This window comes from Amblyomma mixtum, chromosome 3 (genome assembly GCF_055824585.1).
Source record: "Amblyomma mixtum isolate Tamu chromosome 3, ASM5582458v1, whole genome shotgun sequence".
Taxonomy (NCBI): Eukaryota; Metazoa; Arthropoda; class Arachnida; order Ixodida; family Ixodidae; genus Amblyomma; species Amblyomma mixtum.
Genome location: NC_143014.1, coordinates 182,375,654 through 182,394,548, shown reverse-complemented (window position 1 = coordinate 182,394,548; position 18,895 = coordinate 182,375,654). Strand labels below are relative to the sequence as shown.

Genomic DNA, 18,895 nt, shown 5'->3' with positions numbered 1-18,895 from the left:
ACGCGCTAAGGTTAATTATGTACCTCTAAGGGCAACCAGCCAACAGATGTCAGTTCTGGCAGCCATGTGGTGTCCTAGTGAGTGTGACAACAGTACTGCACTCGCGTCTCCTTTGAATGACTTCCTGAAGTTCATGTATGTGCCTTTTACACAAAAGGCACATACATAATGCCCTTGTGGGCTCAGAATATATTTGCCCAAACATTGCCCTTGGAATGTGCTGCACGAATCTTGTTGTGAGCCGGTCAACCTGTGTGCTTCCATGACATCGACGTTCTCTTTCGTCGGTCAGTAACGCCCCATCGCTCTGCGGTCGGTCGTGGTGATCCGGTGCAGAAAATCTCATGTTCGTACCGACATTACTTAACAATCCGGCACTAATTTCAACTCATGGAACTTTTTGGTCAAAATCCAGTTGTTTCGGCCAGGCATTCACGCACAACCTCGAGAGGAAAACTGAGGTGATCCATGTTGATAATGGACGCGAACTTTTGCTTGAAATCGATGACGACTTAGCGCGCTGTAGCTCGCTGATCGTTCAAAATTACCCTCCTGACAGAGCGCACGATCTCACTCGGAATGACACTTGTCAACATATTTTCACAAATGTTATCGTTAAAGTAATCATGGGCTTCAAAGCGTTTTTGGCATTCAAACACCGATGGTGAGGTACATCCTCATGAAGATCGAATATTAACTTGTTTTGGTCCTTCTTTAGCCAGAAACATAATGAACAGTCACGTAATTCAGTCGCGTGGTTCCGTGCCATCGTGAATAACACTGACTATTGCAGCTTCCACAGCTGGCTGCCAGACGTTACAGGTCGCAATGAAATCTGTTTCAATCAGGGCAGCAGACAAATTTTTACACGCTGCCCCTTCGAACAATCTCAATACAAAAACTTGCAGAGCCCCAGCTCCTCCCTTCTCTCCCACCTCTCTTATTAACTGAATATGAGGGCATACAGATCCCTTGAAGTGGCGCCTCTTGTCGCATAACATCAATATAAAAGTCGTAATTGACAGGAGCCATCAAGGGGCACAGGAAAACAGTTGCAGAGACATATACCAGAAGAACACGCGACGGTTTGCGTTGCAGTAAAGAGTGAACGTCAGAGGCACGCTGAAGCACACTGACATACACAGAACCTGGGAAAACACCAATGGGCACGTTTAAATGGCGATTATTTGACTGAACTAAATTTTTTCGATGTAAAATTTTTGCCGCACGTGCACTGACTGAGTTGGAATCAAAGGTCTCCATAAGCATCTCAGCTGCACGGCCTACAGTGAAGTTTCTTATTAAATCTTATAGCGACACTACATACGTTACATACAAGAAAAAAGTGCACAAAAAGTTCAGGAGGGTGAGTGTGAGGGCTAGTGGGTATTCACATGAGTGTCTATTTGAATTCGTTGTTTTGCGCTTGGAACCTCGTGTCAGAAAGTCTGACCACCGCTTTTTGGCGTCCAATTGGAGAGAGTCTATTACCATTTAATTAGTGCGCTCAGACGTACGGCGTCAAAAGATGACAAATTGTTAGAGTAAACTAACTGAAGCGCTGAAACGAATTTAAGGTCAAGATTGCTTAACGTAAGACAGAATAAAAAATTCCTCATGAAGAGCAGGGGCTCGCATCAATGCACTACGTTAGACAACATTCCTCGCTCGCAATTTGTTACGTCAACTGAAAACAATTTAAGCAGCGTGGCCACAGCACCGTACGCCTAATACGTAGCACTGCCGCCAGCATTGCCGTCAATTTCTTGTCTAAGCAAACAGCTGTTGAATGGTACCCTGCAAAAGTAAACAGAAGCTGCAAGCAGTAATTCATTATTGATTGTGAAGATTTCAATATATTTCAATCTTATATCAACTATTGTCATTTGGTCTCGGCCACCACGTCAAACTCTAACATTAATAAATTAGACATGCTTCAAAAGGAAGCGATTAGATTAATTGCCGGTGCCAGTTACATAGCTCATACAGCTGAGTTTTTCCTTCAGTTCTCATTCCTTCAATTGTTAAATAAATATACCGCAAAGGAAAATGACCTCTTTACCTTATATCCCAGGGCATTAAAGTTACGCTTTGTTAGCAGAACTGAGTAGGTTCAAGTGTTGTTTTTCTCTTGGGTTCGACGGTACTCAAGCTATTATTTTGTTTAAATATTTGTTGCCTTGTAAACTGTTGGTCCTGTTGGCGCACTGCCCTGTATGCCACTTTACTACTTGTGTTACGGGGTCACAGTCATTTTCAAGCTACATAGGCTGTAGCTTTTCGTTTGTGGTCACTCCCCTTTTAAGTGGAAAATTCATTCATTCATTCATTCATTCATTCATTCATTCATTCATTCATTCATTCATTCATTCATTCATTCATTCATTTACCGTTACATTTCTGTTTTTTTTTCTTACTTGGTGTCATCTGGACTTTGTACAATGTTACCAGTCATGCAGCTATTTGCAGATTTACGATATAATTACAGGGCCAGGTTCAACTTTTTCCCCCTTGATTAACACTTATTTCAAAAAGTTTGTCAAGACCCTGACACACTAGCGCATCTACAAAAGACCTCCTGCGAGCTCCCACCCCCCTCCGACGAAGGGCCATGCGTAAAACCCTACTGAAGAGACTTGAAAAATAAGCTAGTTGCTTCTTGTTCGAATAGTGTTGTTGTGTTGCTTTGTTGTGTTGTAACAGTACGTCAGGTCGCGTGCAGCTGAGTTAGCGAAAGGAATTGCGCGTATAGCAGCGTAATCGCCCTCCTCATAGAGTCAAAGCTGGTGGCAGTTTGGACAGCACACGCATGGTGGCGCCATCTGTCGGAGGGTATGAGAAATTTCTCGTCGGAACTCTTCAGGGGTCGCAGAACTGAGCGCGGCCGTGAAGTTCTTCAAATTGCCCGTCATGTACATCGAAGTGTTTCCTACATGTTGGCAATGATTCATGCGCGTATTTCAAAAAGCATACAACACAAGAATTATTTTTTTTTTGTTTCTTGGCACTCAGTACGCATAGAAGAGGAGTCTAGTACTTGCCTACTGTGAACCTTGGTCATGTTGAATGCCACCGAAAATACGAAACAAGCATCGTAAAAGACGAGGTTACGGAGTAACAGCTCGAATTGTTAGGTGTATTGCTAGGGAGGGTTGAAAAAGAGATCTATCAGGCAACGTGTGCAGTTATAGAAGCGCATCGCTCAAAAAGCAATTTTCTGAATATGTGTCTGTCAAACGCCGCAAAACACTTCACGTATGCTGGAACCTTCAACGCGCACTCTACGCGTTTGTGCGCATTGGGATCGCAATTGTTCCTGGAATGTTTAAAGTGGCTGCATTCTACATCATGTTACAACATCAGAATTAGTACGAACAATGCCATCCTTTAATCTTTCTTTTTTATTATTAATTCAAAGACTTTCCAAATGGCCTAATTTGAGACAACTTTTACACTTTATGCAGTCGTGGAGGCTGTTGTCATGCAGGAACCTGAGCCTGTTTCCGGATCTTTTTGATTCTCCTGTCATCTACCACAAGTGGTCTTCCTCCACAGTGGCTGCAAGTACAACTTATAGAGACCTTTGTAACCCATTGAGCACAGTATTTCTCACAGACGTCTACAAAACGCTAAAGTGATCTAAAATATCTAAAGATACTAAGCAGGTGCATGTGATTTCTTAGTCGAGAATAAGACATATAACCCTGACATCAACACAGCATTTATGCGTGCGCTGTGCTCATATAAGAAAGCTTTTACTTTAGAGTTCATTGTTTGTGCTCAGGCTTGAATCTAGGCCATCAAATAACAGATCGTCGCATTTGAGCCTGGCTTATTACACATCACAACAGCAACATATATACCCCTTAAGCGAGGCCTCACGACGAGTATGAGGACGCCACTGCGGTGAGGCCTCTCTTAAGGGGGTGATGTTCATGGCAGCGCCTCTTCAAGTCTTATATGTTGCGAGGAAAAATAGGAGAAAAAAATTTTGCACCCTCCCCCTTCCCTCATGCCAAATGGAGGGGCCACTGCCTCCCTTCCTTCCCTCGATGCACGCCTGTGGTGGTGAGGTATAATAAGGATGGGCGGAGGTCTCGTGGTAGAGTGACGAGAGTGCAATGTTTGTATTCCCTGACGTTTCATGTGCTCGCATGGGTGACTCTGTCGCGGTCTTTGTTACGCAGTCTTAATTGAGACCTAAGGTACAGATTTAAGGTTTCGCATGTTTACAAGAAATATTGTTAAATCTTTTTACCATGCGTACCAGCCATCCTTGAAGCGTATACAAAGCATCTTGCAAGATGTGTTCTAACCCAAAATTGGCTGATCATTGAGCCAGTAATGAGACGGGTACCATACCAGTGAACATGTCTTGAAAGAGTTTGACAGGATGTTTTGGTTTTGGTTTTTAACGCTCCAAAGCGACACAGGCTAGGAGGGACGCCGGTAATTTCGACCACCTGGGGTTCTTTAGTGTGCACTGACATCGCACAGTACACGGGCCTCCAGCATTTCGCCTCCATCGAGTGCGACCGCCAAAGTCAGTATCGAACCCACGTCTTTCGGGTTAGCAGCCGAGCGCCATAACCACTGAGCCACCGCGACGGCTTTTGACATGTAGCATGCGCATTGGATGTGTCCCAAAACTGCTTGTAGATGCTTCATATACGTTCTTAACGCCTAGCTAGCTGGCATATAGACGATTTGCATGCCGGCGTATCTCTATAACATTTCAGTGCCGTGCGTGTCTTTTCTTTGTCCTGTGCACAGTAGCGCTTTAATTAAAAAAGAAAAAAATTTGGCTATCCTTAGCGCATCGTTTGAAAGCGTTGACAGCCAAACGTTCATTATATCCGAGGTTGACACACTGAAGTTCGTTATATCCGAAGCGATACGCTTAGGTTCGTTATATCCGAGGTTAACAAACGAAAAGTTGTTATATCCGATGTGGCATACTTAGGCTCGGTATATCCGAAGTTAACGCACTAAAGTTCGTTATATAATAATAACTTTATTCCCATCAATGATGCAGGAGACTGCGGGTAAAAGTCGCTTTACAGGAAAGACGTGAGTAGAGCCCGCAGCCTCCTTTACAAGGCAAGCAACGATTGAGCAGAAAATAAACATGCATAGCAATTGACTTCATATGCCCAAAAATAGAGACAAAAGAGCGCAAATTACAAGAAAAATGCTCTTGAATTATTTAAGAAAAAATGAGTGGCAGAAAAAGTTCATGTAATGCACATGCGTGAGATGTATAAAAATCAAGACCTGCTTTTTGAAAGTATTTAAAACTGTCGGTAGTGTGTATGATATTTTTTTGTGTCGAATAATTGGCTCGCGGAGTGACTACCTTCCACTGTTCTGTGTATCTTGTGACGCAAGAATATGTGTTCGTCTGAGATTAACACACGAAAAGTTATATCCGAGGTTAAAACAATAAAGTTCGTTGTATCCGAGGTGGCATACTAAGGTTAGTTACGTATAGGTAGTATACTACATTCCTTCGTCACCCAGTGGGCAGGTTGCTACCTGTCACTGGCTACTGAGAGACGGCGTCGCCATTTCCGCTTGCACAGACCATTCTAATGCGGACGAATTAATAACTATGGAAAACTACCAACTCGCCCACTCTGCCGTTCTCAGTCGTTTATGCCAAATGGCATGCTGTCGCAATAAGAACGAAATGTCTCAAGATATATTCTAGATGCGTAAGAGACGTAGCTGTGTTCAGTATATATACGTCCCTGTATTTGTCTAAAGCAGGGGACCGGTGTCAACGTCAAGTCAGCGCCAAAGTCTGCATATGGCCGTCTGTCTAATTATGCAAAGATAGAAACTCTCCCAACCTGCCGTTCTTCACTTCTTTATGCTAGTACTGTCACAATAAAAACTAAATGTCTCAAGATATATTCTAGATGCGTGAGAGACGTAGCTGTGTACAGTATACGTCCATGTACTACATGTCTAAAGTAGGGGACGGGCGTCCACATCAAATCAGCTCCCAAACCTGTATATGGACGTCTGTGCAATTATCTAAGCAAAGGAGACTAAATTATCTGCTGGTCGCCTGCTGTTGGTGAACAAGCAGAAGGCGTTTGTGTTCCTTAAACGCTTCCCGTGTTTGTTGGCTAAGTCGCACATGAAATAAGGGACGTTACAGCTCTGGTGCTGTGCAGAAAATGGCAAGCAAAATGCAAGCGCAGAAAAATAAAGCAATCAGTGAATATTTTGAACGCCGCATGAACACTCTAGCTACAAGGCTCACCATAGTAGACGGTATCGAACTGATGTCGACTGCCTGGTGTCCTTTAACTTGCATCGAAGTCTCAGTACACGGGCGGTCTTAGATCTTGTCTCAATAGAAATACGAATACCGTAGCTGGGAATCGAACTCGCGACTTCGCGCTCATCACCAGAACGCCGCATCACCCGATCCACATCGGCGACTTGCCGAAATACTGGCAGTGCGTGGATGTAACCGCCAACACGGAGTGTTCTTCCGCTAACCTATGATATTCTCGGTCGGTGATATTCTCGGATATTCTCGGTCGGTGTGCGCAGCGATTGACAGCCCTGGAGGTATGTCAAACACTGTTCCACTTCCCGAAAACGTCGTGCTTGCCCGATATGTTATGACTTCGCCGCATGCCGTCTGAATTCTCTGTTTTCTGATTAAAGAGCTTCTCTCTCTCTCTCCCTCTTAAAGCCATTCTTTGTTATTCTGTCCCTGCCTTTACATCCCCACCTTGTCTTCCTCCGAGCAGAATGGGCAACCGAACCCTCTTCTGTTTTACCTCCTCACCTGTCGTTCTACCCGCTCTCCCTCTCCTGTTGTCACGTATTAAACCCAAGCGTACTCACCGGTGGCTGTCTCCAAGTGCTATTGTTCATTGAAAGCTAGTTAATTTTTCCCACAAGGACTTCTCGGGCTCTATACGCCTTGGATGACAGAAGTATGCTTTTCCACAAATGCGATCTATGTACAGAATGTTAGGCATAGTACATAAAAAATAGGAAAAAAATGGCAAAGCAGTGCGAAACAACATGCCACAACACTGGGAGCTCCGGCGATAAGTCGGGTAATGCACCAATTGCCTTTAATTTCCCCATTCGTATTAGAGTTTTATCGTCTAGAAATTTTCCACGCAAAGAGCCTAGAGAGAGCACTTGGGGTTCCGCAAGCAGCTGCGAACAATGAAGTTCTTCATGAATCGCTTTCCAATATTTCCTGCCTTGTGGTTTCCGGGCTGATTGGCGCCCTAGGTCTTCTCTTGCGAAGACGAAAAGTGCGATTAAACTGGCTTGGGCAACTTGATATTCCTGACCGCACGTCGACCGTTCATCTTGGGACTATTCCTTGGCACAAACGCGTTAGTGCCTACTCGAACATTTCGAAACAGAATTTGTACGCCACCTCCTAGTTTTCGCTGATGACTGCGCGGATAAGAACAGTGTAGCTAGCGCAGCAGCGTTTCATATATACCACTTTTGAGGGGGGAGCAATTTAAACCTTGGACAGGCATGATGCCTCTGCGTCTCTGGTTTGGTGCGGCAATTTTTGGGGTGGCAGCCGCCGCTCCTCACCTCCCCTTGGCACCGTCACTGTTTGTGCATACGTGAGAGATACCCATTACGTATTCTTAAACGAAGGGTATCAAATGTAACCAGTTTTAAACTTGTCGCACTAGTTAAACTGCAATATCTATACGAGATATAAATCTAACGACCCTGCCTACTTCAAACGGATTCAACCAAACTTGTATGATGACCTTGATAAGGATCTAAATCACGGTAAGAATGCTGGACGTAACTAAGCTAGGCTTGAAGCTTTCTTTCTGAGTCACCTTGAAACAGGAGCTTTGGATGCTATGCTGGTGTTGGTAAAAAGTGTACCCTAGTAATTATCTTTCTTTCTTTTCTGCCGATATAATGAAGGCAGGCATAATACTAAGCCTTTCGATAGAAGTTGAAGAAGTACTGACAAGTTTTCAACGTTACAAATAGTGCACTAGTAAAATGCTTGTGCGTACGGGTATGTTGCCTAGAAAGGGTGAACAAAGAAAATTAGCGCTTTTGGGAGCGCTCAAGTCGTCGGGTGTACCGAAGTCGACATTGCAGTCAATTCATGAGTCTAGGACCAAATATGGGGACGACACTGAGCAACTCTGACGCGAAATCCTGGCTTAATGGCGCCCTTCGTGGAAAGGCCTTCAATGCGTGCATTTTTTTGCGACGAACTCCTTTTCTCTCACAACTAAGAGCCTTGTTCGCGTACTGTATGCACATAGCGACATAATTCGGGCTACGAATTAGTTCACACTCAAAAAGTTTTTTTCCCCCTCGCTAGATTCGGTTTTAAAACTGTTCACGAATCTATAACGAGATCAGTCATTCCAGTCCTAATGTGGTGCCGAATAAGTACACCTGCATTGCTGGTATTTGCAAAAATTTTTTTTCATTACTGCACTTCAGGCCTGTAGACAGGAAGAGAGCTGCCTCACATCAAAGACAGACTTTAGCCGTACCAAGTCGTTTTCTATCAGAAGCAGGGAATAATGCGAAGAGAGCCAATGTTCCAGAAACAGACATCTTCACCTCGGCTGACAGGGCAGCGCACGAGTCGAACCGCCTGTCGATTGCGCATTAAACTAACGATACTCGTGTCGGCGTCGGACGATATCGTCCACTTCTTATCACCCCAACCGTCAAAACTTCTCTGGGCAATGAAAGCTGCATGGTTTCCATACTCGAATTTATTCTACCCGCTTTACGATATGAAGAGTGGCCTGCCTGGCTTCTCCTCACATTACGCGGCCTCCGTGCAAATACGACAGAAAGAAGCGCTAGTTTTACGCTTCTCGCAGGGAAACGTTAAGCTAACGCCCTTTCTCTCCTCGCCAAATTGCTCAGCATCCCTGTTACTGACTATGCATGCCGTCGAGTGCGGCCCCTTTCCTCTCACTTAAAGCCATGCCAACGGATCGAGAGCAGCGTTCGCGCGACGACGACAGGCCCAAGATCAGACGTCGCCAGCTGGCTCGAATAGTGTAGAGACCCCTCTCTTTTCTCACCCCGAAATTTATTCTTGCGTTTTGCCACAAAGCCCGCGTATCAAGCGAGACTCGCATCCCTCCCTTCACCCCTTTCATTTGTTTTTCCCCGCGCTCGCACTCGAGCCGCCTTCCGAGGCTGTTCATACACGCCGGCGCCACGGCCGAATGATGGGGCAGCATTTGCTCGGTCGGCTTTTCAGCGCGTCACATTTGGCTACGAGCTTCTGACCCGCGAATACTGCGCACTGCCACCGAAGCCTCAGCTGGCGAACACGCGATCGCCTGGACGCCGAGCTGGAATTTTTCTTCGAGCTGTGACAAGAGCCGGTGACTGGAGTGACCCCCGGAGATGATGCCACTCAACCTGAGTTAACGGAGAAACGAGCGGCAGACAAGAAGCGTGCAATAATCCGGCAGCGTGGACACAGCCGCGCTAGGAGCATCTGCGTCTCGCGCACTATAGCCGCACAGCAGCGCCTGAAGCCCTGTGCGCACTGCACCCAAGTGCCGAGACAGGGCCCGACAAGGGCGGCCGCGGAGGGGGTTTTCGACCCGGCGCCCAACTCTTCCATCACGCCGAGAGCCCCCCGTCCTCTCGTCGCCGCGGCGTCGCGCCGTGCCGTGGGCCACACAAATGAGGCCCTTTGGCGTGGCAGCCGGAGCGGGCCAATTTCTGAGCCGTTAGAGTCCCCGCTCCATCTATATTTAAACGCGCATACATCATCTTCGGGGCGCACGCGCGCGCGCTACAGAGACGCCGTCGCCGCGCGAGCCTCGCCGCGAGATCGAACGGCGGAGTCGCCATCGCGCGGCCGCTGCCGTCCGCCGACAGTGTGAATGGATCACCGCAGATGTGCGAGATTCGCTGGCCACGGCGGGCCTTGACGAGCAGCGCTTTGCGCTCGCAAATTTTAGCCGCCGGGTGTTAGTGAAAGGAAGCTTTGACGAGGAGAACACGGAAGGCCACTCTGCGCTCTGTTTGAACACCTGCTCAGAAGGCGAGCGCTTTCCGACAGTGCCCTGGAATACTGCATAAATGAACAAAGAATTTGTACCCTGACAACTATAAGCGCTGAAGTTAACGCTTGTCGGCGTCTTTGAAGCCGAGTAAATGCGCTCTTCAACGAACGGTTAGAGTTCGTCCCCACGTGATCGGCCTTTTTGACGTAGGCGTATTATCTGATTAAAATATTATTGGTAACGGTTAACATTACTAATTGTCTTTTTTGTCCTCTTTCGGGTTGTCCACTATGTCTGCATGTTTGCGAGTACATACATTCTGCATTATCTTGACGATGTCAAACACGTGGGAGTTAAGATACCGAGACATATCAGCACTACACCTGCAGCATGCATCATGCAGGGGAGGAGACTGCAGTTATGATTCAGAACAAAAATCGTGCGTATAAGATCATTAATGAAACAAACCCGCGTTCGTTTCACCGAAACCTGAGCATTAAAAATTTCTGGCGTGCCTACCCAGCGACTGCAACAGCACTGTCGGAGTGTGGGAGACTATACTTCTTCAGGTCCCACCAATATGATGGAGAACAATCACTTTGCCCTAAAAGATCATTTTTTTTATAACAACTGAAAAACGCAACAGACATGGGACGGAGTTCAGGAGAGCAAGCTGCCGGGCTAGTTGGTGAAGCATGTTAAATAGAATTCAGCGCAAAAAAAGAGACAAGGGACAAAGAAAGAGACACAGTGCTCGTGAACGTCTCTGTGTCTCTTTCTTTGTCCCTTGTCTCTTTTTTTTTGCGCTGAATTCTATTTAACGGGACGGAGGCAGGCGACAACAGAGGGCGGTACCGGGCTTCTTAGCGAAATCCCTCCGCAGACTGTCTACACTTTCCACAAGGCAGGATGATCTCTCTTCAGCCGGTGCCTTGTTGGCCACCCTGTGCACAGACGTTAGAAGGTCGTACTTGTCCACCGACAGTTCCACGCTGTGCTTGGGGCCATGTTGTAGGACGCCCTCCACTTTTGCTGGAACTGACATGTTGTCGAGAAAAGCCAAGCATTGAAGAATCCGACTCGCCTTCAGCACTCTACCTTGAGCATTTTCGAATCCCTTTTCCAATGGCTGACAGATGATCCAAGCACCCCAAACACGGACGAAACACTTCGAAGTGTGTGTTTTCAATGCTTTGGCCTTGGATCGTCTGGTTGAAGGCGATGGCGTGACTTTCAGTGCACAACGCAGCACTCGACTGAATTTCTCTGGAACTGCCTACGCCATCAACTCCCCAAAAGAAGTGGGCATTGTTCGAGTCACTTTTCTCGGCAACGCGTCAGTTCCACCAGAAGTGCAGAGTGTGCTACAGTATGGCTCCAAGTACAGCCTTTAACCATCGGTGGTCAAGTATATTTAGCGCACCGGCTGAAGAGAGAACATCCTGTCTTCTAGAAAGTGCAGACAGTCTGCGGAGGAATTTCACTAAGAAATCCGGCACCGCCCTGTGTTGTCGCCTGCCTCCGTCCCGCGTGTATTGGGGATTTTATTCGTTATGTCTCAATAACTGGCCTACAGCTTTGCTCTCCTAAGTCATGATTTTTTTTATATTTCTCTACCAAAGTTGAAGATTACTTTGGATATTATACAACAAGAGCAAAACTTGTAAGGAAACAGGAAAAAATGTGCTTGTAACCCATGACTGTGGAGCAATCCTTAATTATATGCTCAAATTTTGTTCCCTTTCATATTGGAGGGATCTGTATGTACTACTTAGCCCGCATAACCTCGAATAAAATGGCGCTGAGGAATTTTACATCAACTTGACCAGAAAATTAGAAGCGAAAAACCGGCAAAGAGACTGTGCATCTGAAAAATAGCTTAAAATCTCGAGCTGCAGGGCAATTGCTTACATAAGAATCAAAGGAAGAAACACGCGGGAAAAGAGGTTCAGAGGATTTCTACACGCCTGATTCGAACTCAAGCTCTCGGCACCTCTTTAGAGATCATGTCGAGTGATTCTTTACAGATTTTCAAAAATCGAAGCTTTGTATCATTTCAAAAGTGCGCTGACGCATGCACAGTCAGGCCGGAATGAAACGCGGACACGCCTATGCCATACTTCCTATTTGCAGCGAATTATTCCTTTACAACCGGTTTTTTTAATATCTACTTCGGTATACCTTTTGCCGTTGAACATGAATCAGGCCAGTTTTGCACTGTAGCTTAAAGTGCACAAGGAAGGTATTTTGCTTCTTTTTTTTTTTTATAGGCTCTGGTCGCGTTTCATTTTGGCCTGACTGTACACGCTAGCCCTATCCCAGCCCTAAAACCTGCGCTCATCTAGGTTCTTAAGACCGGCGACACGTCGTTTAAGTGAAGTTAGTCTTTTTGGCCACGGGCATGTCAATGAAAAAAAAAAAAAAGAAAACGAACTTCCAGTAACGCACCGATCTTCGTAAGCATCCCCCAGCTTTCTCCGCCGTTCAGCATGCAGGACACGCTGTACGTGCGCGCTTCTCGGCGCACCATTAGGTCAGTGTCATATTCACTGCCGGCAACGCGGTCGGTGCAGTACTGCAGCGGCAAAAAGCAGAAGCAGCCCGCGACTTTCATCAGCACAATAGAAGGCGTTCGCCGAACTAGACGAAAACACATTTCGCCTCCGCGTAAAACGAGTTAAGAATAATGAATAAGGCGTCAGCTCCAACCACATGTCTGGCGGAACAGCGCGGCACAGTTTCGGGTAACCTGCTCGGAGAGGCTCTGCCGCCACGCTTGGGTGGCCCTCGCGAAGCATCGCCCCCGCCTCGGCAGAGCGGCGAGCAGAAAGAGGCCGCGTTCGGCTCAATTCGCCGCGTCAGCGTTGCTCGCGAGGCTAACGCGGGACGTGTTCTCAATGTCAAGTTGCATGAAACGACACCTCCGGAGAGATCCGTTCCAACAGGGCTCTCCAAAACGTCACTTCCGATAAGCCGCACTCTGTTCGGCGGCTTGCGTTGTGCGGATAGCTGCAGCCAGCGCGCGCGCAAGAGGAGCCTCCCTCAATATACAGCCGGGTTCTGCGGCCGTTCTCTCTCCAGGCGCGCGCGCGTGCGTGCGTGTGCGCTTCTTTCGCGCTTATTATCCTTTTCATCGCCTCTCGCCGCCAAAAAGCAAAGCGAGGGATGTCGTCACCGGAAAAAACGAAATGACAGGCGACAACAACACCGCGCCTGTGGAAAGAGCACGTTGCGCTTCGTCGCGTAACGCTATCTCCCCGACGGCTTCTCCCCTCTTCTTCGCACGGCGCCGGAGCGCTGCGGCGAAGCTGCTCCGCCAGCAGCCGCAGCTTCGCCACTGAAACCGAGCGGCGACGGGAGAACGAATGGGAAGAGGACGATGGGTGGAGAACGGCGACAGCGGCGGGAGCGTCCCAGAAGGGAGAGGAAACACAAAAGCGAAGAATGCAAGCGCTGCGCAGCGCAGGCGGTGGTGGCGGCAGGGGATGTCGGAGGTGTCTCGAACTACGCGCACTCAGCAGTAATCGCAATCTCGGGCGTAGCAGCAGCAGCGGCCTACGTGTACGATGCTACCGCCGCTCTGGAGCGTTCTCTCCCGAGACGTGTTTGACGAACACAATCTGTCCCGCGCCACGGCAGAGACACATGTACGCTGCGGCACAGTTCGCGGCCGCCGCCGCCGCCGCCGCGGGCTGCCTGCTTCCTTCCAGGCGTCGTCCCCGTGTCGCCGATTGATGGCGCGGAAGAAGCGAGCTGCGCACGGCGCTAAGATGAAAGAGAAAGAAAAGGAAAGAAAAAGCGTCCCGGAAGGAAAGCAAAAAAAAATTGTGTGTTTGGTGGCGTTAGTTGGGGAGACGGGAGGGGGGTGGAGACATTCTCGCTGAGAAGACGACTGCGGGCGCGCCTGCTACTGATTTTCAAGAGTGGAACGGGGGAGGAGCAGCAGCACCGCGACGTGCAATAGCGCGAAGTGCTCGCTAGCTCGTCCCCTGGTCTCGGTGACGGCAGCTGCGCCCGTAAACTGAGGCCCGTCTGCAGAAGGTAACGACAGCGCCAGAGACGCACTTGATTCGGCGAGTCCGCGGATCTGCTTTTATTGTTCGTCCTCAGATATAAAGCAAAGCGGAGCGTAGAGGATGAGTGCGAATCGGCGCAGCAACGAAGCCACACGACCGTCGACACGCAAGAAGTCGGCTTGTTTGACAAAAACTAAAGCCACTGCATCACCTCCTCGCACACACGCGCGTACACACTCACGCAACCGAGCGCGCAGGCGCACGTTTGTGACCGAGGCCGAAGCGGCAGCCGGCTGGGGAGTTGCGGCCTCTGCTGCGACATGCCCCCGAGTGGAGTACGGATTCGGGACCTGTTAAAAATGGTAAGAAAAAGACGTTTGCACAATACTACAGAGTCTGTACAGCAGCCTGTCGAGGGACCCTTAAATAGTGCACAAAAATTGGCAGTGGTTTAGCTCTGGTTAAACCTAGCGGATTGCGAAAGCAACGAGGAGAGAGAGAGAGGCGATGGAGAGCGCGCGGCAGCGGCGGCGGCCCCGGCACGCTGGCTATGCGCCGCTACTGCGCATGCGCAACTGGCGAGCGTGGCGGCGGCACCTCTGAGTCACCTGCGCAGCGACGGCGGCGGCACGCCAGGTGTGCGCCGTGTGACATCACTGCTCCTCGCGCATGCGCAGTATGGCCTTTCGTCAGCTCCGCGAAATGGCTGGGGGATTGGCTTGCTCTAAGCGAAGAAACAAAATTTTCAAGTGAGCTTCGGTTAACAAGAAAGAAGTCGAAAAGGCTGGAAATTCGTCACGCCACATTTTTCAACACTGTGCAGCGCAACCAACCAAGCGCTTTGGATTAACGTAGGTATTTATTTATTATAATTAGTTATAGGTCTTATGCAAAGTTAAAGAATGTTTTCGAGTCACTTTCTTGCAAAGGTATTATTTTAGCAGCAAGCTACACGGGGGGCAAAAGGCGACATTGTATAATGTTCTGCAGGATTTAAAGTAACGATAATGGTTTTATCACTTTCTCTAAAACTATGCCATTGTTTTACCGCTATTTAGGATGGTCGCGAGGTTCGAAAGACAAGCAATGATAACCGAGAGGCAAGAAAAAAACAAGACAAAGAGAAAGCTCTGGAGAGCATCAAGTATCACTGATGCCACAAATCGTTTTGGTCTCCTTAACACAGAACAGTAAACAAAGTGATGCAATATGAGAAGAAAATACGCAGTTTCTTTAGAATACGAACACCACACTCTTTCCGGCGGAGCACTTAAGATTGCTTTGGTGTCCATGGAGTTAACTTCGTGCGCAGTGACCGCAAAACTCAGTAATATCTTAACTTGGGAAGGGCGCCTCATTTCTACCCATGCAGTGTCGCATTTTGCCCCAGGGGTGGTGCAAAATTCGACACTCGGAAGTTCCTAATTTAATTAAATTTTACTGTGGGCCCCTTCAACTGCTCTCTTCGCATTTAATGAGCGTGATGCCTTGGTGGCAGCAAATACTTGGGCAATATTTGCTTCTCGATACATGTGAATAATAAAAATAAGGTTATGATATGCCTGCGTCGTGTCTGTCCTGCCTTCCTTTTCGCTAAGTGTGCAGCTCGGTTCGTCTCCGCGAGCGCACGGACGACGAATCAGTTCGGACGCGAGGGTATCTATGCTCTTTCACAACAGCAGACGCACGCAATATATATATATATATATATATATATATATATATATATATATATATATATATATATATATATATATATATATATATATATATATATATATATATATATATATATATATATATATATATATATATATATACACGACGGGGTACCCAAAAGAAACCGGACTACATTTTTGAATCGGCACAGCTTCTGTGGCACCGCGTTTTGCCGCTAGGAGCGCATAGAACGAACATTCCAGAGTCAGTAAGCCGAGTGGAGTCACTGAAGGAGGTCAGACTAGTTTAGGCAGGGTTTTAGAGTAACGACTGTTTTGTGTGAGTGTCGTTTTTGCAATGGCTTATTTTCGTGAACAGCATGCGCCGGTGAAATTCTGATTTTTTATCGGAAAAAGTGGAACGGAAACTCTTGAAATATTCAGAAAGACGTTCAAGGACGATGCTATGGGGACAACTCAAGTGTTCCTGAATTAAATCCTGAATCAAAGCAACAGTCATGCCAATGGAAAACTTCAAATTCACCTCGCCTCAAGAAAGCTCGCCAGGTGAAACCAAACCTCAAAACAATGCTGATTTGTTTTTTCGACTTGAGAGGAGTCGTCCATTCAGAATTTGTTCCGCAGGGTCAGACAGTTAACCAGCTTTCTCTTTGGGTGTTTTGAAAAGATTGGGCAACAGTGTTTGGTGGAAGCGGCCTGATTTGTGGCAGACGGGTGACTGGTTTTTCCACCATGGCAATGCCCCTGCTCACACAGCCCTGTCTCTACGACAAATTCGGACCAAAAATGACATGACCTCTGTTCCTCAACCTTCATACTCACCCGACCTTGCCACGTGCTACTTTCTTTGTTTCGTAGAATGAAAAGACAGTTGAATGGAAAGCGTTTCGCTGATGTTGCTAAGGTGAAGAAAAAAACGACGGAGGGACTGTCAAGCATCACAAAAGATGAATTTAAACAATGTTTTGAAAAATGGAATGAAAGATTCGACAAAGGTATCATTGCAAGTGGGGAATACTTTGAAGGATATTGAAGGTCTGTGCTGAAAATGTGAACAAATAAGTTCAAACAAAAATAAGTCCGGTTTCTTTTGGGTACCCCCTCGTATATATATATATATATTGTAAGGATAAAGAAGAAGATGCGTCGGATGATTTGAAAAGACGAAGACGAGGTGACAGTGTTCTCGAGAGTTTTTGCCAGCGCAACGCTTGTGTGTCTTTTGCCGAGCTGATCCGAGACTGCTGCCGTTGCCGTTCCCGTCGCCCCAGTACCTCGTAACAAACCCCCCGTTACATTTGGTGGAGAAGCCGGGGTAAAAACATCGGCCCTGGAACTCCGTAGTCGTGCTCTCCCGACGCGCAAGATGCCTGAGGACGTCCAACACCAGGCCGTACAAGTGGGCCAGGCTGTCATCTGTGCCGGCTCCCTTCGTCAACGGGACCCGACCATTTTCAGCGGGACTGACGAGAACGATGTTGAAGATTGGCTCACATCGTACGAGCGGGTGAGCGTATACAACAAATGGGACGATGTGACGAAGCTAAACAACGTCATCTTTTATCTCGCCGGTGTGGCTAACCTATGGTATCGCAACCATGAGGCAGATATTCAAACCTGGTCCACCTTTAAGACTAAATTTGCAGACGTATTTGGTCGACCGGCTGTCAGGCAACTCCGAGCCGAACAGCGACTGCGTGAACGATCTCAGCAGGCTAGTGAAAGCTTCACTAGCTACATTGAAGATGTCGTCGACTTGTGCAAGCGGGTAAACGCTCGTATGTCGGAAGCCGACAAGATCCAACACATCTTGAAAGGCATCGATGACGACGCTTTTCAGATGCTTCTAGCGCGCGACTTGCGTACCGTTGCTGAAGTCGTCACGCTGTGTCAAAGCTTTGAGCAGCTGCGCAAGCAGAGGATTCTGACACGCCAGCGGCCACAGCAGGTTGAGTCGCTCGCTGGGCTCACACCTGCTCCTGACCCTTCGCTGCTACAGCAGATTAAAGACTTCGTGCGGGAAGAAGTGGCACGTCAACTTTCCTTTCTGCCGAGCGCTCACGACCGACCATCATATCTGACTCCAGCGCTCCGACATACAATTCAAGAGCAAGTTGCTGAGGCTCTTCCACCGGCTCATCCGTCACCACCTGTCACGGTTCCGCTGACATACGCTGACGTTGTCGCCAGACCACAACCTGTGGCGGCTCCGCTCACATATGCCGAAGCCGTCGCGAGACCGCCTCCTGTCTCGGCTCCAGTGACGTATGCCGATGTCGTCGCAAGACCGCAGCCGCCAATCTATAGTACGCCTCCGGCGCATTTGCGAGGGCCAGTGGCTTACCGTCGACCTACTCCAAGGGTCAGCGATTCCTGGCGCACAACGGACAATCGGCCGATTTGCTTCTTTTGTGGTCTCCCAGGTCATGTAGCTCGGCATTGCCGCCGTCGTCTCCCGGACGCGGAAATTCCTCCCCAAGCTCCTGGGTACTGGCCCCCACCGAGTCAGTACTCTGTGCCAGCTGCGCCGCCGCAAAGTCGTACTTTCTCGCCGGACCGTTCTACCCTCTCCAGCCGCCGGCCCTCTTCTCCACGACGCCGGTCTATCTCGCCTATGCGACGTCGCCCCACCGCTAACCAGGAGGAAAACTAGGCGCCGCAGTTCCTGAGGCGAGAACTGCGTCCACAACGAACTTCGAAAGGCCTCATCCGTCAGCCGCTAACCTCATTGAAATTTCCGTCGACGGCGTTTCTGTCATGGCGCTTGTCGACACTGGTGCTGCCGTTTCCGTCATGGACGCAAAGCTGTGTAGTTCTTTAAGAAAAGTAAGGACGCACTCTCACTGCGCACTGCCAGCGCTCAGAACATCCAGCCATCAGCAGCGCGTACCGCTCGCGTTGTAATCCAGGGGACCATCTATGCCGTCGAATTCGTCGTACTGCCCTGCTGTTCTCATGCTGTTATCCTGGGCTGGGATTTCCTATCGCGCCATGCTGCTATCATCGATTGTGCTCGAGCCGAAGTCGAGTTCTCTCACCTGCCCGAAGCTGTCTTGGACACTGCCCCTCCTGGTGCCTGTGTTAAGGCCCTCGTTGCCGAAGACATTGACCTGCCTCCCTGCTCTTCAGTCCTCGTACCCCTCTCTTGCGGCCCTCTTCGCGACGACACTGTCCTCTTCAC

General features: G+C 48.3%; 1 protein-coding gene across 1 annotated transcript; it reads left to right on the top strand.

Moving 5' to 3' along the window:
* The first annotated feature begins 17,063 nt into the window (after positions 1-17,063).
* LOC149352936 (uncharacterized) lies at positions 17,064-18,516 on the top strand. Its single transcript, XM_089577256.1, has one exon. The coding sequence runs from the start codon at positions 17,081-17,083 to the stop codon at positions 18,365-18,367; it is 1,287 nt and encodes a 428-aa protein (XP_089433382.1). The 5' UTR covers positions 17,064-17,080; the 3' UTR covers positions 18,368-18,516.
* The last annotated feature ends 379 nt before the right edge of the window (positions 18,517-18,895 follow it).

Coding starts and splice junctions, on each gene's coding strand:
- LOC149352936 (XM_089577256.1), top strand. CDS start 17,081: ATGCCTGAGGACGTCCAACACCAGGCCGTACAAGTGGGCCAGGCTGTC.